This window comes from Sus scrofa, chromosome 14, assembly GCF_000003025.6.
Source record: "Sus scrofa isolate TJ Tabasco breed Duroc chromosome 14, Sscrofa11.1, whole genome shotgun sequence".
Taxonomy (NCBI): domain Eukaryota; kingdom Metazoa; phylum Chordata; class Mammalia; order Artiodactyla; family Suidae; genus Sus; species Sus scrofa.
This window is the reverse complement of record NC_010456.5, coordinates 39420548-39442781: the sequence shown is the minus strand read 5'-3', so window position 1 is coordinate 39442781 and position 22234 is coordinate 39420548. Positions and strand designations below refer to the sequence as shown.

At 39.4% G+C, this 22234-nt stretch overlaps 1 protein-coding gene and 1 pseudogene across 6 annotated transcripts in view; both read right to left on the bottom strand.

Moving 5' to 3' along the window:
• Positions 1-22234, bottom strand: part of HECTD4 (HECT domain E3 ubiquitin protein ligase 4) — a 211227-nt gene that overhangs the window by 95140 nt on the left and 93853 nt on the right. For 4 of the 6 annotated variants that reach the window (XM_005657322.3, XM_005657323.3, XM_013990365.2 and 1 more), the window contains exons 9-18: positions 19308-19466; positions 13159-13272; positions 12262-12402; positions 6641-6873; positions 6124-6269; positions 5390-5460; positions 4651-4756; positions 3721-3841; positions 2949-3077; positions 860-984 (exon numbers count right to left, since the gene is read on the bottom strand). In XM_005657322.3, the coding sequence (XP_005657379.1) occupies positions 860-984; positions 2949-3077; positions 3721-3841; positions 4651-4756; positions 5390-5460; positions 6124-6269; positions 6641-6873; positions 12262-12402; positions 13159-13272; positions 19308-19466 (1345 nt within the window). The remainder of the gene's footprint in view (positions 1-859; positions 985-2948; positions 3078-3720; positions 3842-4650; positions 4757-5389; positions 5461-6123; positions 6270-6640; positions 6874-12261; positions 12403-13158; positions 13273-19307; positions 19467-22234) is intronic. The other 2 variants (XM_005657324.3, XM_005657325.3) reach the window with 1 other exon arrangement.
• On the bottom strand, positions 15227-16654 carry LOC102159022 (annotated as a pseudogene).

Sequence of the window (22234 nt, the reverse complement as noted above, 5' to 3'; positions counted from 1 at the left end):
CAGGATTGTTTCAGATCAGCATCTCAACACTGAAATTAGCAATAAACACAGTATGTAACTCATCTCTAACAGCAAACCATAGCAGAACCTTTAATGGGGTGGTCTGAGAAAGAGCTTTAGTACCAGGAAAGAGAAGTCTACCTTCTATATAGATCACTCCTGTATTTGGAGAAGTCAATTACAGTAAAATCTTGAGCTATCATTGTCAATGCCGTTCTTTTTTTTTTTTTTTTTTGTCTTTTTGCCATTTCTTGGGCCGCTCCTGCGGCACATAGAGGTTCCCAGGCTAGGGGTCTAATCAGAGCTGTAGCCACCAGCCTACACCAGAGCCACAGCAATACAGAGTCCGAGCCGCGTCTGCGACCTACACCACAGCTCATGGCAACGCCGCATCCTCAACCCACCGAGCAAGGCCAGGGATCGAACCTGCAACCTCATGGTTCCCAGTCAGATTCATTAACCACTGAGCCACGATGGGAACTCCAGTGCCATCTTTTAAATAGCAGTTAATTATCTGTATCACTAAGTCACTTCTACCTCCCTCAAGTACTTACCATAAGGAAACTAAGTGCACATGGTGCTAAGCTAGATTACCGAAGGAAAGGTGAATTTGGGAGTGATGAGGGCAGAAAACCCAAGTGTTAGAGATGATGGTGTCCACTACACCTTGCTACGCTTAGATCATGACTGGCGGTCCAGTCTCACCTAAAGCACCATTAAAGAGTTCAATTGCATTTGGCTTTGAAACACTGATTCTCACAAAACCCCCTCTATATTAAATGAACATTTGATATTCTGTTGAAAAATATTTTGCTTCCACAAGCAAATTCTTCCGGAAGGGCAACAGCCATTTCCTCACCTCTGCTCCCGGTCAGGTATGTCACTATTTATGAGGGCAGTTGTGACCTGCTGTAGCATTTCCAACACTTCATCACATCCAGTCAGGATCTGGGTGGCAAGAGCCAAAATACTGACCTTTAGCTCCTAGGTAGAAAATATCAAAAAATTATTCTTAAGCTTTGTGATGAATATATACTCGCAACGACAACATGAAATGATGTATTTGATGACGCATTTCCAAATTAAATAATGAGGTAGCCAGAATAAGCCCAAAGCAGTAAGTTCCGCTAGGATGGCAAGTAACAATTTGAGATGGGCGGCTAAGGTCTGGAGTGCTGACAGAAATACGCAGTATTTCACGGGGAGCACACCGAGTCCCTGGGAGAAAGGGCATTTCTCCCATCCCCTCCAGCACAAGAGAGCTCTCGGTGGCCAGCCCAGAAACTGTCCAGGTGGAAGATTGCCTTGGGTGGTATGAGGATAGCTAAAGAGAAAAACAGAACAGTAAAAGGCGCATGTATAGGCGGTGAATAAAATGAGACAAAAACACAACATTCTGAAACAGTACAAGTGACCTTTTTACTTAATGTTTTAAACCATTACACTCAAAAACAGGTAAGTTCAAAAATTCAATTAAAGTAGCAGGCAGTCATAGGCTATTAAACATTAAAAATAACTAGTAGAGAGTTCATGGGAGCACAAATACTAAAGAATGTGTTAAGAAACACTAGTTAAGGTCATAGAAATGTGTTGTTTTCAATTATTTTCTATTAAGGAAAAAATGCAACCAAATGAACCCTTTAGGTAAAATCTGTATCTTTTATTTTTCCCAGAAATACTAGACAAGCCAGCCTACTCTGCCTTTACCAAGAGAAGGGTTAAATAAGAATTTTAACATTTAACCTTTCAAATATAAGACATTGGTTTTCATTGTTGGAATTTCCTGGGATCTTTTGGGGTATGATTAAGGTATTTTTATCATTAAGAGAAGAAGAATTCTGAACTGACTGGATGAAAAAAAATTAGGTTTAAGCCATCCTAATCCTATCAGTCTTCATCTACTGACGACACAGCAGCATGGGGCCAGCACTACACAGGCCTTGGCTCTGATCCTCACAGCAACCTCACAAGGGAAATACTATAGCCCCTTTTTACTGATTCAGAAACTAAGACAAGAGAAGTTAATAAACAGTGCCAGCAATTTCAATGATTAATTCATGTATTTTTGCCTGTTTAAAAATGGATTATATAATAATAAACCCATAAATATGAAATAGCAGATGGATGATTCATATAATATATACACACAAAGGGATAAGAAAAGGGCAAACTGTAATGGCTTTTATCTTTAACTATGGCTTCCTTGGTGGTTTTTTCAGTGTGTTTTAGTCAACATTTTAAGGAAGAATCAAGTTCTTATTGATTTCTCTAATTATCCCACAAAGATGAAATTCTGAAGAACAATGCAAACAACAGCTTAGAGCATCTGTCAAAATTATAACAACCATGGCTATAAAAAAATCTGTGGCTCGCTATAAATTGCCATGTGGGAACAAATTACTGAGTTTACACAGACGCTAACTTCAAAATAATTACCAAAAATAAAATGAACTATAGGTTCACAAATTATTCAACAACAGGATTGTAAGAAAATTATCACCTCTTTAAAGTTATTTGAATCAACAGAATATAAAAAGCCAGCCAAAATGTCAAAACTGTTTAAAATGTTATGCTCCAGGATTTATCTATATACATATATATGTATATGGACATATATATAAGTACATATATATGTTATAAACTTTCAGGTGCATATGAGATCACTTGTAAGTGCCATATTTTATAGTTCTCAAAAAAAGATGAAAATAAGCAAAGGCACAAAGAGATTGACAGGAGCACATGGATGACACATTATGAGAGTGTCACAAATACAGTAACCACTGTGCAGTGACATAAAAATCTATGAAATGAGTGGCCTAATACTACTTCTCACAAACTATAAGCCACATGGTGAACTCTGACATCATAATACACAGAAATTTAGCCACTTAAGCTGTGCTTTTACACACTGAGTAGAAAGCATCGTTAGAATAAAGCTTGGTGTTTACCTGTACCTTCAATGTCTCTCCCTGCAAGGAGTTGTCACTGTCATCATTCTCATCAGGTTTAATCAAAATAGTGTTACTGAGAAGGTGGTTCTGAACTGCCATCAGATAGCGCAGGCAGGAGGATGCAGCCTTTAATACAAATAAGGGCATTTAAATGATCAAAACCCTACTGAAAGAAGGGCTTATGTAATCCTCATGTTTTTAAAAGACTTTGACAAGGGAAGCAAAAGAGAAAGTACAGAAAACAGACCAAGTTAGTTTCTTGGGTGACTTATTTCCACATGGCTTTTGATATATAATTTAACACATTTACCATAACTTTCTGGCTTCTGCTACATATTTCTTGCTCATCACTCATATATTTACTTAAACGTTTGCCTCTTAATAATTAATTCTTCTTCCCCACCCTCTTCCCCTCACATACATCTCCATGAGAGAAGTCTCTACCCAAACCCTTAAAAGAATCTTTTGCTTCTTAAAATTAGAAGGGAAATCCTCGGTATTTTAAACAAAATGAAAACATTGATTCAGTCTAACAATTTATTACATCAAGACATTTAAGCAGGAAGAATAAAGTCTTTGGAGAAAGCACCTCAAGTGGATTTGTCTAGTTCTACGTTTCTAAGACAAGCACACAACCATTCACTGACTTCCATTAATTAAGTCTATCCTTGCAAAGTATGTGTATGTGCACACACACACCTCGATACGCTAAAATGAAAAGAGGGACACTTGATATAATTTTGCTTTCATTAAACGCATTTTTACTTACAGGCACAGTTGAAAGGAGTTTTTGAAAATCATCTTTAGAGACAGTTTGGCACTTGGTGATTAAGATACAAGATTCTCGTACAACAATCTTCAGAATGTAGTGTAAAAGTTCATCATTTAGTCTTTAAAATGCAGGAAAAATGTAACAATAAGATACTGGTTAATTAATAAAAGGATAAAATTTATACAATCAGTACAAGATGACAAACAGAAGATACAAAATTTCTTGGTTCTGTAAGCAAATCATCTTACTGAGTAATGATGTTGACAACTGGGTATATTAACTAAATCAAACTTACAGAAACACAACAGTACTCAAGAAGCTAGTGTTAAGAACTTTATAAATAACAAACACCCTCCTCCCCTCACCTGCTCTAACCACACCCTCAGCCTTGCTCAAAAGGCACTGATTTGAACGATGCCCTCCACCCAGATTTCTTAAATAAGCTCCACTTCTTATTTCTGCAAAGTGCTTTTGCCAGGCCCAAGTTACTTTACTCATAAAACTGAAATGTGCTAATTTTTTTTCTTTTTTTTAGAGCCACACTCACGGCATATGGAGGTTCCCAGGCTAGGGATTGAATAAAAGCTATGGCTGCCAGCCTACGCCATTGCTCATGGCAATGCCAAATCCCTGACTCACTGTGTGAGGCCAGGGATCAAACCCGCATCCTCATGGACACTAGTCAGATTTGTTTCAGTCAGATTTGTTTCTGCTGTGCCACAATGAGAACTCCTGTGCTATTTCTTATGGCAACTATGGGCTTTATTATCTTTCAGTTGATCCACAGTTTAGACTTAACATGGTAATTATCACATAAGATATTATAGGAGACTAAAGTTGATCAAATACATTTAAATGTAAATTAATTACTGAGAAAAACATAAAGAAAAGGCTAGCAGTGAAAAACATAACGTAACATAACATCACCTATAATGATCATCCTCCTCGCTGCCAAATCGATTGTTTTGAAGCTGTTCCGCCAAATTGGTTAGGATCACATCCCGCAGCTGGGAGAGGCCGCTGTTTCTCTCTCCTAACACAGAACAAAGCTTCATAAACTACCTTGATAATTACACTTGGAAAAACTGATGCTATTGAAGAAGTATTTAAACAAGCAGATTGTCAACAACCTAGGGGCACCAGGCTTATTTACTTATACAGAAACAACAGCAGCAAAAACTACATCATAACCAATCAGATTTTCTTTAACCAGAACATCCTGGTTTAAGTGTAGTTATTTCTTGATATTTCACAAAGTGTGATTTCTAATTCCCTCAAAAAATGTTGCTTATAAATGCAGAGTGTCTTTAACGTGGTGAATTTCATTGCTGTCATTTAGTTTAACTTTAAACATTGGGTTTTAATGTGTGGGGGGAAAAAACTGGCTTAGAAATTCCAAGAAGCCATTATCTTTAACATTCATTAAACCTCTACAGTCAGGTACATTATGCTACACAGCGAGAATAGAAAGAGGTTTATAAAGCTTGACAACATACAGAACACGGTTTCTGCATTCAATCTGGTTTAAGTGTTGACATATGTGCCTTTTTAAAGTAATGTTGACTAATAGATATGAAGAAAAAAATACTGTCTTAAAAGTCAGTCATTTCCTTAGGGACAAAAAAGGATGGATTTTTTTCAAGGGTAATTAAAGGATAGTTCTCACCTTCAGTTAAGACCAGCTTAAGTAAGTTATTGATTTCAGTTTCACCTGGGTACAAGATATTTAAACCAGAGCTGAAATGACAGAAAAGTTGAAAAGCTTTTAAACACATGTTCTAGAAAGTCCAAACTCTAAATATTTAAATTTTTATTAAAGATGTCGGTGTGAGTACAGTTTCATCACTAAAAAAACAGTTGAACCTAAATTCACTGTTGTGATATAGTCCAGTGACTTCCCTGATAAATGGTATCCCTCTCCTTTCATACCTGTCAATCACCAAAATGATAACTTATCTGAGGCTAGAAGCAGAACTGGTTAAAGAGAACTATCAATATAGTCAAGCCAGCTACATGCAGATTGTGCCAAAAAAATCATCTGAGAAGCAAATGGGAGGGCAAAGACGAGAATCCAGTCTGTCAAAGGCTGTTTCTTAACCACTTTGCCACACTTTGTCCCAAATGAAAATATCCACTTGCAAACCATCAAAATGTCTACCTAAAGGGAGTTTTTTTTTTCCTTTTGCTGTTTTAAGATCCAAAAGTTGGGATTAAGTGTGTATATAGATGGCTGGCTTGGGTCCTCTGGGGTGGGGCCACACACCTCTCCCCTCTACACGTGAGGTCCTGACTGCGGATGGGATAAGAGACATCCAGGCCCTCAGCCTGCAGGGAAGGGTACAATGCAGTGCAGGAGAAGCCTCCTGCAGGAAAGCACTAAGCAAGTCATGTGCTGATCACCTGATGGCAAGGCAGACTTCTTTCTGAATCTCAGGGCAAATTTGATCTCTGGGTGCCATCAACAACTGCCAAAGAAGCAATCCCGACCGGCGAATGATGTCTCGATTCCTTTCAGTTTGTGGGCTGAAGAAAAATTTAAACACCACCTACAGAAACATAAGGGATATATCTGGAAGTGCTAATTTTACTGGGGATAAAATTATCCCGATGAAGAAAGTACATGCCAGTTATTCTTATGAATAAATACCCAGGTGGATTTTTAACCACACTCTCTTCTATTGTATAATGGTATAATTATAGTAAATATATTACATATATTAATTGCAAGGAGCCACATATAGCAACATTCCATTAACTGCAGTGCAATGAATATGATGATAATTCTAATTATAGGATTAGAATGTATTAAAATGCAAAAAAGGAACGTTATTACATTTTTCTTCTGGTAGAAATTAGCTGGCTGAAGCCAAGGCTTGTGTTTTTCTCTATTTTATTTATCTCAAAGCAGTGTATTTACCTGAAAGACCACGAGAATGCAGCGTATAATACAGGTATCTCCATTAACCATGGCCTTCTCCATAATGTCACAAATACTGCTAAGATGGTGTGCTTCAATCGGATGCTGCTTGCCCAAGACACTCGTGATGGGAAGATTGGGGTTGGTGGCGAGAAGGTTGAGTTGGTGTATGCACATCGCACCAACGTGGTGCAATAATTGGTTTATAACCTCGTTTGTGGTTATAGCCTCTTCTAGAAGGTGAAAAGGAAATTCAGTGAGGAAAGACATCTCTGTGGGTGTCCCCAAGGAATACACCTCTGACTTAGAAAAGGTACATGCACTTTTGTACCTTCCTGTAGAAGAGACTATTTTAGTTCCAATCTCCACTTCTGTTGGAGAATCCTCTTCCCAGAGTGCTGGGGTGAAAACTCTTGGGAAATTCCTTTTTTTTTTTTTTTTTTTCCTTGGCTGTGCCTGCAGCATGCAGAGGTTCCCAGGCCAGGGATTGAACCCAAGCCACAGCAGTGACATGCCAGATCCTTAACCCACTGAGCCACCAGGGAACTCTGTAAATTTCCTTTTTGGTTTTGTCTTTTTTAGTGCCACACTCATGGTATATGGAGGTGCCCAGTCTAGGGGTGGAACTGGAGCCACAGACACCAGCCTATTCCACATCAACGCCAGATCTGAGCCGCAGACATAATTGACACGGCAAGGCTGGATCCTTTAAACCACTGAGCGAGGCCAGGGATCAAACTTGCATCCTCATGGATACTAGTCAGATTTTTAACCTGCTGAGCCACAATGGGAACTCTGAAGACTTCCCTTTTTTTTTTTTTTTTTTTTTTTAAGGGCATAAGTAGCTACCACTTCCTGAGCCTTTTCTATATGCCAGACAATGGACTGAATGCTTTGCATGTATTACCTTATAATAGTTACAAACTTCAACTATTTTAGCCCTGTTTGGCAGAGAAGTGAATCAAAAATCAAAGAGGTTCATTAACACACCCTGGATCACATGGCTAAGTGGTAGAGCTGGGGTTTGAATTCAGGTCATCTCAACTCAGATCCCAGGCTGGTAACTATTCAAGAAAAATCTCTGCATCTTCTAGCCCTCCTCTGTGGTACAGCCCACCACCCTCCCTCATCCAGAAATATCTCCTCCCACAGTGCTTCAAACATTTTGATCTCATTTAGTCACCACAGCCTAGACAGCAATCAGTTCAACCTTGGAAGGGATGACAAGCATCCTCTTATCTAATAATAAATGTCTCATGGATGGTCACAGGGATTCAGGGAATGGAGGTGAAATTAATCTAAACAGGCCAAGTACAAAAAAAAAAAAAAAAAAAAAAAAAAAAAAGACTGCTTTTTCCCTTAAACCGTCTGAAATGAACTGCCTAAAAGGAATTAAGAAAGTAGGTAATCTTGGAGAGACAGGATCAGTTGGGGTAATCTCAGAACTGCAAAAGGATTGTGAGTACTGGGAACTATGAGGAAAGGACTCAAGGAAAACCTAACAGAAGGTAAACCTTGTCAAAACTAAACTTCAGAGAGTTCCTATTTTGGTGCAGCAGAAACGACTCCAACTAGGAACCATGAAGTTGTGGGTTTGATCTCTGAACTTGCACAGTGGGTTGAGGATCCGGCATTGCCGTGAGCTATGGTGTAGGTCGCAGATGAGGCTTGGATCTGGCGTTGCTGTGGCTGTGGTGTAGGCCGGCAGCTGTAGCTCTGATTCAACCCCTAGCCTGGGAACCTCCATATGCCGTGGGTGCGGCCCTTAAAAGCAAAAAAACAAAAACCCTAAAATTCAATTGTGTGTTAAAACTAGGGCCAGGCTGGGTTGCATTCTCTTCAGTGCATTTATGAATCCTTGATCTTATAATAGTAGAATGAAGGTTAGTACTATTCATCTTCACCAAAGACTCTTTGAAAGGTAGCTCTGGGATCTACCCAAATAAAGGAGGTCTTTAATTTTTATTCTGATGGGAAGCCGTTTGAGGTGTCTAAGCAGAGGAGTGACAGATCTAACTACACAGATTGTACAAGACTCTGGCTGCCATGCAGAGACGAGCCTAAGTGGGGTGGAGGGGGGCAGCTGCAAGGGAAGAAGGAAGACCAGTGAGGGCGCTACTCTGATAATCCAGGGGAAGATGATGGCCCAGAGGAGAGTTGAAGCAGCAGAGACTGAGGAAAACTGTTAGATTTGGGATATATCTTGAAGAGAAGAGCTAAAAGGATTTGCTGATGTCCATTTGGATGTGGATATGAGAGAAAGAAAGTCAAAGATAACCCTAAATTTTCAGTCTGAGCATACGAAAGAACAGTGATCCATATACTGGCATATGAGGGACTGGTATAGATTTGTAGGGGTGAGATATAGGGAGTTTTTTGGGGGTCATTTGTTTTTTGGGGGTCCTTTTAGGGCCACACCAAGGGCACATGGAAGTTCCCAGGCTAGGGGTTGAATTGGAGCTACAGCTGCCAGCCTACACCACAGCCACAGTAATGCCAGATCCAAGCCACGTCTGCGACCTACACCACAGCTTACAGCAATGCCAGATCCTTAACCCACTGAGGAAGGCCAGGAATCAAACCGACATCCTTGTGGATAGTAGTCAGGTTCATTAACGCTGAGCCAAAATGAGAACTCCCAGGAGTTTGTTTTTGATGTGTTAAGTTGAAGATGTTAGGTATCCAAGGGGAGGCAAATACACAGATTGGAGTTTAGACAAGAGGCTTGGGCTTGGAGCTAATTAGCGAGTCACTAATATATAGATAACTTTCTTTTTTTGTTTTTTGTTTTTGTTTTTGGTCTTTTTGCCATTTCTTGGGCCACTCCTGCGGCATACGGAGGTTCCCAGGCTAGGAGTTGAATCGGAACTGTAGCTGCCAGCCTACGCCAGAGCCACAGCAACGCGGGATCCGAGCCGCATCTGCGACCTACACCACAGCTCACGGCAACGCCAGATCGTTAACCCACTGAGCAAGGGCAGGGGCCGAACCCGCAACCTCATGATTCCTAGTCAGATTCGTTAACCACTGCGCCACAATGGGAACTCCTAGATAACTTTCTTATTTTGTGATGTTTTATAGCTTATCAAGACATAATTTACATACACCATGAAGTTCACCCACTCTAAGTACACAAAATTTTTTTAGTAAGTTTATGCAAATACCAAAATCAAGAGGGAAAGCAGAGAAATCACTACTGACCCTATAAAAATTAAACTAATTATAATACTGGGAGGAACTTTGACAACAAAAAAGAAAACTGAGATAAAATGCACAAATGTCTAGAAAGACACAAATTAGCAAAATGAACTCAAGAAGAAACAGAAAATCTAATAGATAATTCCATAGCCTCAAGCATCACCTTCTCCAAAATAATAACTACTGTGGCAATTAACAAAATCTCTAATGTTTTTATTCCAGGAGGTAGAGCCTAATTCCCCTTCCAATGAGTGTGGGCTTCATATCTTGATTTTAACAAATAGAGTATGGAAGGGGAAAAGCAGTAACTTTGCAGGGAAGGAAGCTGGCATTTAAACCACGTGATCAATTTTAATAGCTTGAGTAATGTCATGTTACTACCATGTACCCTGTGATTATCATGTAACGAGAAAAGCACTTCGCCTTTGCAGTATTACTCCCCATAATCTATAACCTCAGTTTAAAAGAAGACATCAGATTACCCCAAACTGAGCAACACTCTACAAAATATCTGACCAGTGTTCCTTAAAAAAGTGTCTTTTTCTGTTCTTGAGATAGAATAACTCTATCCATCTATATTCAAGTTTGCTAACTATTTCTCCCACCATCTCGAATCTCCTGTTGAGCCACTCTGATGACTTTTTTACTTTTCAGCCACTGAACTTTTCAAATCCAGAATTTCCAACTGGTTCTTCTTCATCTATAAATTATTTGTTGAAATCCTCATTTGTTTAATCACAGTAATCATACTTTCCTTTAATCTTTTAGTTCTTTGAATTATTGATTCATTTTTGTCTTTTTAGGGCCACACCCATAGCATATGGAAGTTCCCAGGCTAGGGGTCAAATCAGAACTGTAGCTGCTGGACTACACCACAGCCACACCAACACCACATCTGAGCCGTGCCTGTGACCTACACCACAGTTCACGGCAACGCCAGATCCTTAACCCACTGAGCAAGGCCATGGATGGAACCTGCGTTCTCATGGATCCTAGTCAGGTTTGTTAACCACTGAGTCACGAGTGGAACTCCCTGAATTTATTGATAAAGGCTGCTTTAAAGTCTTCATCTGCTAAGTCCAACATCTCATTTTTACCTGCAGTGTTTAGCTTGATTCTTATGTTCATTTTTTATTTCTCACCTCTATTTTAGTTCCTTCTTTCATTTGCTTATTTTTATTATCCTTGTTTTTATTTTGAAGCCTGCCTTCCTAATGGTCACCTGACCTGAGTCAGAGGTTATGTTCAAAAACACCTTCGGCCAGTAAGACTTCCAACCTGGATGGATACATGTCTTTTGAGGGGAAGCACAACAAAGTTTATGCAGTTTTAAACTCTTCCCTGGTTTTCACCTTCTGCTGGGCCCTCTCAAATCTCTGCATATGTATGAAGGCTCACTTTCAGCCAAGCCTCTGTGAGTAGCTTGAACCCTCTCTGGCTTCTATGCAGATATTTGGGGAGTTTATGAAGGTCCTTTGTAGCTTTCTCACTGTTCAGAACTCGCCAGTAAATTTCTGGCTAGTCTGCTGGCTTGCTGCTTGCCCTAAACAGGACCACAACCTCAGGCTAGCTAAGCTACTGGGTCTCTGTTTGCCACCAAGACCACTACTGTTACTGACATTGCTTGTGAGCATGAGTTTTTCCATGCTGTTCCAAATCAGTCAGCCCCCTCTGGCAGCAAAGCGGCTGGCTCACGTATCTGTCCCACCATGGGAGAATTACTGCACTGACTCAGCTTGAGGTAAGGGACAGGAGTGTCCCAAGCAAAGAACACCACAGACTTCTATTGTTCTTAGCCAAAGTTCAGTGTTTTTGTTTTTGTTTTTGTTTTTTAATGAATACTGCTTCTATATTTGGTGTACACCTTTGGTCAATTTCCAGAGCCTATAAATAATTATTTGATAATTCAGTCCATTGCTTTATCGGGAGAGGATTTGCCAAGATACTCACTACTCCATACCAAATAGTTGACTTTGAGGTCATAAGATTTGAAGTTTGTATTAACTTAATATTAAGAAACTTAATACTAAGAAATATAAGTACTTTACTAGATATTCTACCAAACTGTAAGTCTGTGTATGCGAGTTGTTATCAACGCAAAACATTATAATAGCTTATACAATCCCATGCCGAGTACAAATAAGGAACCAATATTTGACCCAAAGTTCTGACAATTTTACAAGGGACATAACCATTTTCCTTTTAAAAAAAACTTCCCACCTCAAAAGCTCTATTCTTTTACACACTTATTTACATATTCATAAGCCAATCAGATGGGAATAATTTTAGGTTTCTAAATTCAAAGAGGGAAAGCTATTGACAAATTCTGCTGCTTGGGCTATGTTCCCACTAACTGATGCTGCTTTACTCTTGCACATTTCACGGGGGGAGGTCTCTTCCCGTAGGATCTAAGTGCACCTCACCTTTGGGCTCAGTGATGATGTGGCTGACTCCAAGCCTCTGACAGACATAATGGAAGGCCTGATTCCCGGGATTACACCATTGATCGATATAATCATTCGAGCATGTCCACAGCATGTTATTCACTGTATCATAACAGGCACCTGCAGAAAGGGCATCCTTTATTCAACTATCATGTCATCATCTGCCTGATTCATACTTCTCATAAGCACTGCTAAAGAATGGAAGGGCAAGGATTCTCCCCAACCATACAGGTCACATCCCTACTCCCACATATTTACCTGGCAAAGCATTAGATTGGGGCTTAGTAAGAAAGCAGGATTCAATTTCTACTTTGCTTAACTAATATATGAGAATGGAGTAAGTATCATGGAATAGAAAGTACTTAGTAACTGACCTACATGTGACCTTTTTAATTCCAAAAGGGATTTAAGTGGCTTATCTTAAAACCCAGGTACAATAGGACTAATTAACACTAACGCACAATAAAAGCCTTAGTAACTGAGCCCAAAACTTAGATCTGAGCTTCCTAGGTGCCAAGGCAAAAAGAAAATTCAATGTATTACAAAGTGCTCATTTTCTAACAATAAGTAGTATGCAATTCCGTAGGGGAAATAAAACCTTTTTATGGCATGAACTTTGAGAAGCATTTGTTACAGGCATCATCACACAACCTGATGGACAGTATCTTCAATAGAATTTATGCAGAGGAATTTCACACATTACAATTTCTTACATGAATACTCAAACAGTGGCATTAAAAAAAAAAAAAAAAAAAAAAAAAAACAAACCTCTGGCTTTAAAGGTAGGTAGAATACCACAGAAAATTGGCGAGGTTTTTTGAGAGAAATTGCTAAAACTTGGAATCTTTCAAGGAAATTTGGGCATTTATTTCTTACCTAATCCTGGTACAAGAGCACCACGCCCCAGTGAGCTTCCAGCAGCATCTATGAGATCAGCACGACTTGTGAACTGGCCATCCGAAATATTATACACCAAGCTAGAGGCGAGAACTTCAGAAACAAACATTAAGATGAGGGTTAGTCTACTTTTCAAAGCTTAAACTTTAGCCTCTTTTTTTTAATTTTAAATTTATTTTTTATTGTTATTTCCCCCAACACACTTTTTTTTTCCCCACTGTACAGCATGGGGACCCAGTTACACATATATGTAGACATAATTTTTTCTCCCATTGTTGTGTTGCGTTGTATCTAGACATAGTTTTCAGTTCTACAAAGCAGGATCTCATTGTAAATCCATTCCATGAGCAATAGTTTGCATCCGCTGACCCCAAGCTCCCAATCCCTCCCACTCCCTAACTTTAGCCTCTTAACAAGACTTTCATAAAAATCTTTTCTGGTTGTCTATTGGTGGTAACAATAAGGAGACAGAAGACACAAGACACACATAAGACCACAAAAAGAAAACTTTCACAAAGTCTCTTCCACTACAATAACACATATTTTTGAAAGTGTTTTTAAAATGGCAACTTTTCATATACAGGTTTTTTCTTTTCTTTGTCTTTTTAGGGCTGCTCTTGAGGTATATGGGGTTCCCAGGCTAGGGGTCAAATCAGAGCTGTAGCTGCCAGCCTACACCACAACCACAGCAACGCAGGATCCCAGCTGTGTCTGCCACCTACACCACAGCTCACAGCAATGCCGGATCTTTAACCCACTGAGCAAGGACAGGGATTGAACCTGCATCCTCATAGATACTAGTCAGGTTCATTAACCACTGAGCCACAACAGAAACTCCCAATACATATAGGTTTTTTCACTAAGGAATATCGTAAAAGGGTAACTGCAAGGGGTAGAGAGGCTATGATCATTAACATCACAAAGTAACAACTTTTACAAGAATATTTTACATATATCCACTAATCTTTACTGGCACCCAGTAAAAGATTAGTGGATGCTTAAACACATCAATTGCTATCCTTCCAAGTACTGGCTCTAAAACTTGCAGGCACTTGGCCTTTTCCCTCAACACAGGATAGTGTAGTGATGACAAGCATGAGCTTTTGGATTCTGGGTTTGAATTCCAGCTCTACCACCTTGGGAAGCGTATTGAGCCTCTCAGTTTCCTCATGTGGAAAGTGGAAATAATCATAGTACTTACTTTATACAGTTATTGTGAAGATTAAATGAGTTTTAAAAGGGTCTACACCAGCACATATAAGCTAGCTTCTATTTTTTATTTTTCTGAAAAGCTTTTACTGTGCACAGAGGGGAGGAGGCTCAGTTCTTCCCCTGCTGTTGCTTTCCTCATGGCAGCCAGGACATTAATGAGCTTCTCTGTCTTCTTGACAAGGGTGTATGTCCCACCCTTTTCTTTCCTCTTCTTTTTTTGCCACGCCCACAGCATGTAGTAGTTCCTGGGCCAGGGATGAACCCATCCCACAGCAGCAACCTGAGCCACAGCAACGACAACACTGATCTTTAACCCACTGAGCCACCAGGGAACCGTCCCCACCCTTTTCCTGAAGCACTTGAGGGCCTGCTTGTCCTTGGAGACCTTCAGCAGCTCCATGGCGTGCTGTTTTCCTAAGGACAAAGCCACACACCTTTTGGATCATGTCTCAAGTGGCTGTGCCCTGGCATGCTTACATCCTGGGTCACCTCGTGGCCCTTGTGGAGACCCACGGCCATGGGATACCACAGAGCCAGGGCTGCTGCTCTTCAATGGCTTCTATTATTGACATTATTTTCTTCCCCACTTTCCAACATAAAATTCTACCACTGTCTCTCAAGTCTCTTTTTCTTATTCCCATTATCCTAGTAATCCAGATTCCTGTACTCTGTTTCTTTGCTATTTTCCTTTTTTTTTTTTTGTCTTTTCAGGGCCATGCCTGTGGCATATGGAGGTTCCCAGGCTAGGGGTCAAATCGGAGCTACAGCTGCCGGCCTACACCACAGCCACGGCAACACCAGATCCAAACCGCATCTGTGACCACAGCTCATGGCTGTGCCGGATCCTTAACCCACTGAGTGAGGCCAGGGATCGAACCCACAACCTCACCGTTCCTAGGTGGATTTGTTTCCATTGCGCCACAACAGGAACTCCTCTATTTTCTATTGCTCTGTCCTGCACACCAAAAAATGATATTCTCCAGCCAAATCTCTTTTTCATCATGTTGACCATACATATGCCCTTTCCTTCCCTGGCCACTTACATGAATAACAGCCATTTTTCAAGACTTAAACTCAAAGCTTCATGAAATCTCTCCCTTCTACCCCACTAGACAATGACCCTTCCATTCTGTGATTCTGCATGACTTACATCTGCCCTCTATGGTTCAGGAAGTGATACAGCATTGTATATCATTTTCTTTTCTTTTCGGTTCCTAAGTTTTATTCAAGAACTCATACAAAATATTACAAACAATTGAACTTTAATCCTCATCTTCCTCCTCCTCTTCATCTTATTCTGGAAGTAGTGCAATTCATAACTTTCTTTGCTATTAGCAGCTACACATCACCAGTCACATAGGTTATTCTTCTTCAAATATTTTTTGGTGAGATATCTCAAATATCTTTTGGAAAAAGGCACCTCGAAAGTTATAGTGTTTTTGCTTTTGCTTCTTTCAATTGTTACAACCCCTACACCAAGGTCCCCAGCTTTTCCATTCACTTTGATTCTCCCCTGAAGAATTTGCTCAAAATTGGCAGCATCTATGATTCTCTTCTATGGGGTACATGCAATCAACAGTAAACTTCAGAACCTGCTTCCTCTTTTGGCCCCCGATTTGTCACAAGTGCTTTCACAGGTGCCATGGTGGCACCGGAGGCGGAAAGAGCTGTATATCATTTTCTAGATCTTTTACACACCTACATCATATCTCCCCACCAGACCATGAGCTCCTCAAAGCAAGCACCACTTCTTCCACTTACTAAGTAGTCCCCACTGTGACCAATGTGGAACAGGACACAGAAGGAATTTAAAGATATATTTGCTGGTCTAAAAACAGAATCACTGGGCAAGCTATATCCTCATGAAAAAAATGGCACCATAAAGGCTTATTTTATTCAAATGGGACCAATTTCAACAGAGTGGAAGACGCTAGGCCAAGGAGACTAAAAAGGGTTTAAGAAAACTAATGGTCAATAAAAAGACAACCCAATTTAAAAACTGACATAAGATTGGAATAGCTATTTCTCCAAAGAACATATACAAATGGCCAATGAGCAAAGAAAAGGTGTTCAACATCATTTGTTGGGGAAATGTAAATCAAAACTAGCATAAGATGTCACTTCATAGGCATTAGGATGGCCATTTTAAGAAAATGAAAATGGAGTGCCCGTTATGGCTCTGCAGTAACAAACCTGACTAGTATCCATGAGGACACAGGTTCGATCGCTGAGTGGGTTAAACAATCTGGTGTTGCTGTGAGCTGTGGTGTATATATCACTGACCCACTCAAATCTGGCGTTGCTGTGTCTGTGGCATATGCTGGTGGCTACAGCTCTCATTCATCATAGCCTGGAACTTCCATATGCCATGGGTGCAGCCCTAAAAAGATGGGGGAGAAAAGGGAGTTCCCGTTGTGGCTCAATGGTTAACGAATCTGACTCGGAACCATGAGGTTGCAGGTTTGATCCCTGGCCTTGCCAGTGGGTTAGGGATCCAGCATTGCTGTGAGCTGTGGTGTGGGTTGCAGATGCGGCTCGGATCCCGAGTTGCTATGGCTCTGGCGTAGGCCAGTGGCTACAGCTACGATTAGACCCCTAGCCTGGAAACCTCCATATGCTGCGGGTGCGGCCCTAGAAAAGACAAAAAAGACCAAAAAAAAAAAAAAAAGAAAAAAAGAAAAAGAAAATGAAAATGAAAACAATAAATGTCAGAGAGTATATGAAGAAAATGAAACCATTGCTAATGAGAATGTAAAATGGTACAGTCACTTTGGAAAACACTTTAGCAATCCCTCCAAAGGTTAAACATACAGTTACCATATGTAAAATTCTACTTCTATACATGTAAGCAAGAGAAATAAAAATATGTCCATAAAAAACTTGTACATGAATATCCATAGCAGCATTTTCAAAACAGCCAAAAAGAACAAACAATCCAAATGTCAACAAAATGGAATATATCCATACAATCAAATATGATTTGGCCATAAAAAGAAATGAAGTAATGATTTGTGCTATAATATGAATGAACCTTGGAAACATGTTTAAGTTAAAAAAAAAAAAAAAGCCAGTCACAAAAGCACATCTATTGTGTACTTCCTTATTTATGAAAAGTCCATAGAGATAGAAAGTAGATTGGCGGATGCCAGGGGCTGGGGTGAGGAGTGAAAAAAGGGAGTGACTGCCAATGGGTATGGGGTCTCTTTTTGCAGTGGGAAACACTCTAGAATTAGTGGTGATGGTATACAGCTCCAAGTATACTAAAAACTACTGCACTGTATAAAGAAGTTTTATGATACATAAGTTATAAAGCTGTTACTGTTTTTAAAAAGGAGAGTAATGGTAAATTTACATCATTTACCCAAGGGCTAAAGAGGACATCCTGGTCACCTGTTAGAGAAAGCAGCCTGCTGAGAAAAAGTCTAACCAATTTGATCCTAATGGCAAAAGGAGGGAGCTCCCATTGTGGTGCAATGGAAGCGAATCCGACCAGGAACCATAATGCTGCAGGTTTGATCCTTGGCCTCACTCAGTGGGTTAAGGATCCAGCATAGCTGTGAGTGTGGTGTCTGTCACAGATGCGGCTCAGATCCCACGTTGCTGTGGCTGTGGTATAGGCCGGCACCTACAGCTCCAATTAGACCCCTAGGCTGGGAATCTCCATATGCTGCAAGTGCAGCACTAAAATAGAGGGGGGGAAAAAAAAAAAAAAACAAAACACCAAAAAAACCCAACAACAACAAATAAAATCTAAATGTGAAGTATAATCCTTTAACAGAATTACTGTAAGCAAATATCTTAAGAGGGTAAAACATAAAATATTGGGAAATGAACACAAGTAAACTGACTATAATACATTTCACTTTTATGTGCCTAAACAAATTTCAAGGAAAAAAAGAATATTAAAAAAGTGTTACCATATATAAAAGGAATATGTGAATTGTTTTTGTTGTTTGTTTTTATAAATACTCTAAGATACTTTATTGCATGTGAGCACCAAACAACAATGTGAGACACTATTAGCCAATTATTTTTTACAAGTTCAAAAAATGAGGTTCAGAGGAGTTAAATGATTTCCCTGAGAGAAAAAGGCAATGTAAAAGGAGTATTTTTTTACTCTATATTTTATTCATTTGTCCACTCTGAAGCCAAAATCACACTGCCTTAATTACTATAGAGTGCCTTCTATTATAAAAATATATGTACACTGGACATTAATAATTTTTGCATATATTAGTTTGTGCTATATACATATTCTGTTTAACACTTCACATATGTGTCTTAAAATGGAGGGATTTCATAGACTTACTTTAATAGCTCTCCAGTGGATAGAGTTCTTGCTGTGTCATCAGTAAATATCCCAACAGATTATTTTATTTCCTAAAATCTTCCTGACCTCATTATTATTTCCAGTAATTTTATAGAACAATAGTTTTCAGAAGTGTACTATTATATCATCTACAAGAATTCTATTTTTAATTCCTCCTAGCCTATTTATCTATAGTGATAAGGTTTTTTGCTGTTATCAAAGAGCTATTGCAAACAACTGTTTAACACAGTAAGTGTAATCACTATTTATTTATTTTTAATTTTTTCAGGGCCGCTCCTGTGGCATATGGAAGTTCCCAGGCTGGGGGTCTAATTGGAGCTATAGCTGCCAGCCTACACCACAGTCACAGCAATGCCAGATTCAAGCTGTGTCTGTGACCTATACTACAGCTCATGGCAACGCTGTATCCTTAACCCATTGAGCGAGGTCAGGAATCGAACCCTCATCCTCATGGATACTAGTCAACTAGTCGGGTTTGTTTCTGCTGAGCCACAGCAGGAACTCCTGTAATCACTATTTAGGAAAAACTTTAAACTTCAAAGTTGGAGACAAAATGGGAAAAGAGCCACAAATAAAGTTTACTTACTTTTTAAAGACGACAAACCACTTGTTCCACCAAAGAGAGATCGGGTAGCAGAGCTGCCTGATCCCCCTGGAGGTGGGACCAGCATCACCAAGTATGTACCACAGGTATAAATGGGTGTCTTCCGAAGCATTTTTAGAGGAAGCCCACAACTAGTATTTGCTGGTAAAAGGAAAAAAGATGGTGAGTAGCTGATACACAAGTTAATTACCAAACCATATTAGAGTATAATGAAGAGGTCCCAAATTCTAACAAGGATATACTTGGATTCAGAAAATGAACAAGTAATAAACTAAGGGAAAAATAATGATCTGGCTCCATAGCCTGGCCCTAAGTCTCCTGGTTACATCATCCAAACATTTCGCAAAGATGTTTCTGGTATTCAACATGCCCTTACATCTCTAAAAAATATTTCAAAAGAATGAATGGACTAAATCTCAAAATAAAAGAAGAATCCTACTGTTTGTGTTTCCCCCTAGGAAACTGTGCTCCAGTAGAGATCTTTTATTTTATGCAGAACAAATTCTTAACAGGTTTGTGATATTACATTCATTGTCAATAGCTTTGAACATGAAAACAGCCAGAAATTTCAACCTACAACTAGTTAATAAAAGCTTTCACAATATCTATCACAAAACGTTTATGCCTACAGGATTTATAACCAATGATGTATTTTTTCTTAGTGTCAGTGACAAACTATCATGAAGAAAACAATCACTGTTTCTAACCAAGAGGTATAAAAATGTACTACTTTAATTTCCCTTACTCACTGGCAGATCTAAATTCACACAAGGTGAATTTAAGGATTTTCTGTATATTAGTGTAGTGATCACTACCATCAGAGTGTTTTAACTAGGAAGCTGTCAGGGTGTAAAATATAACAGCCTCCACAGACATAAAAGCATCTTTAGATTCAATGGTTTAGATTAGAAAAATGAGACAAGCGAAACCTAATCAGTTATTTGCTATGAATGCCTGTGCTTCTTAAAAGCTTTAATTTTTTTTTTTTTTTTTTTTTTTTTTGTCTTGTTGCCATTTCTTGGGCCGCTCTCGCGGCATGTGGAGGTTCCCAGGCTAGGGGTCAAATCGGAGCTATAGCTGCTGGCCTATGCCACAGCCACAGCAATGCAGAATCCAAGCCGCTTCTGCGACCTACACCACAGCTCACAGCAACGCTGAATCGTTAACCCATTGAGCAAGGGCAGGGATTGAACCCGCAACCTCATGGTTCCTAGTCGGATTCGTTAACCACTGCACCACGACGGGAACTCCAAAAGCTCCATTTTTTAAAACTCCAGGCCCCAACAAGTATATTCTTCATTTAGGACATAAATCCAGTAGCATAAATGTCTATAGATAAGAAACCCAAAAGGGGCAATGATTGGAAAATTAGCAACTTTATGAGCGTAATCTTTTCGCCAATATGTTTTTAATAGACATATTCTTATTAACATGGTAATGGGTATTAGTACATCCTAGACCCTCTGTATGTTAAATTATTAAGAGTTCACTTAGCCTATAACTGGTGAATTTTTATGCAGCAACATCACATTAAATGAATACGCAGAGAATGTGCATCAAAGTACAATGAGCAAGATCCTCTGTTTAGAATACAGATATCAGTTTTCACAGGATTCTAAATATACGCTTGCCTTCTGAGTCCTCCTTTTTATTTCACCCAAGTTTTCCTATGCAACAAACGTTCCTTTAGTATTTTTCTTGAGCAGGAGGACTCACTTTTCTCCTACCAAGGAACAAACCCAGATCAAGCCTTCAGCTTGTCGGGAAAATGTTTATTTAGGTAAAAAGGACATGTCCTCTACTAAGTGTTCCCTGTAGCTCAAATTATTCATATACCCAAGTTATAATAACTATTAAAAAATATCCCACTTAAATTTGATACACAGAGACTGGTACAAGTAAAACAGTATCCTTAAATCCTAAGGATAACTAATAAGTATGTAAAATTTGACAGTCTCACAGTGAATTAATCACAAATACTTTCTCTTCCTAACACTTCAATATATAAAAGGATTAAAGCATCAAATTAAATTAAACATACTAATTCAGATATATTTTTTAATATATGGCATATTTTTCTAGCCTCATCTTTCACCATAGGTCATGCTTTGTTAAAAATTCATGTAGTTGGTATCTAATACGAAAACTCTTCCAGAATAATAGCTCCAGGGAGTCCCCGTCATGGCTCAGGGTAAACGAATCTGACTAGGATCCATGAAGTTGCGGGTTAGATCCCTGGCTTCATTCAGTGGGTTAAGGATCTGGCATTGCATGAGCTGTGGTATAGGTCACAGATTCAGCTCAGATCCCTCGTTGCTGTGGCACAGGCCAGCGCAGCTGTAGCTCTAATTTGACCCCTAGACTGGGAACTTAACTATGCCTCAACTGTGGCCCTAAAGAGGAAAAAAAAAAGAAAAAGAAGAAGAATGGCTCCTAGGAGTTCCCTGGTGGCTCAGTGGTTAGGGTCCTGCATTGTCATTGCTGTGGCTCAGGCTGCTGCTGTGTCGCAGGAATTTCCACATGCCGTGGGCAGCCAAAAAAAAAGAACAATCATCGTTCTTGATTTGGGAGGGGTGTCATAAATGACCTTGAAGATCTGATGAAAATTATGATATATGTGAGATGTTATTTAAAACTTTGGGGGAGCATGTTTATGAGTCCCTGAAAGGCTTATCCCAGTTAAGAACTCTTACTTTAAAAGTACAGAACAGTGTGTTTAGAAGGTTACCTTTTATTGAGAAATGGAGGACAATGAAAATACATAGATTTATCTTTCTAAATTAATTTAATTTCTCTTATAAAGAAACTCTGCAAGGATAAACAAAAAACTTATAAATAGAGTTAACTATAGGGGGAAGGGTGGAGGGCAAAATATAGAATACACCAGCAAGTGAGAGTAAGATTTCTCT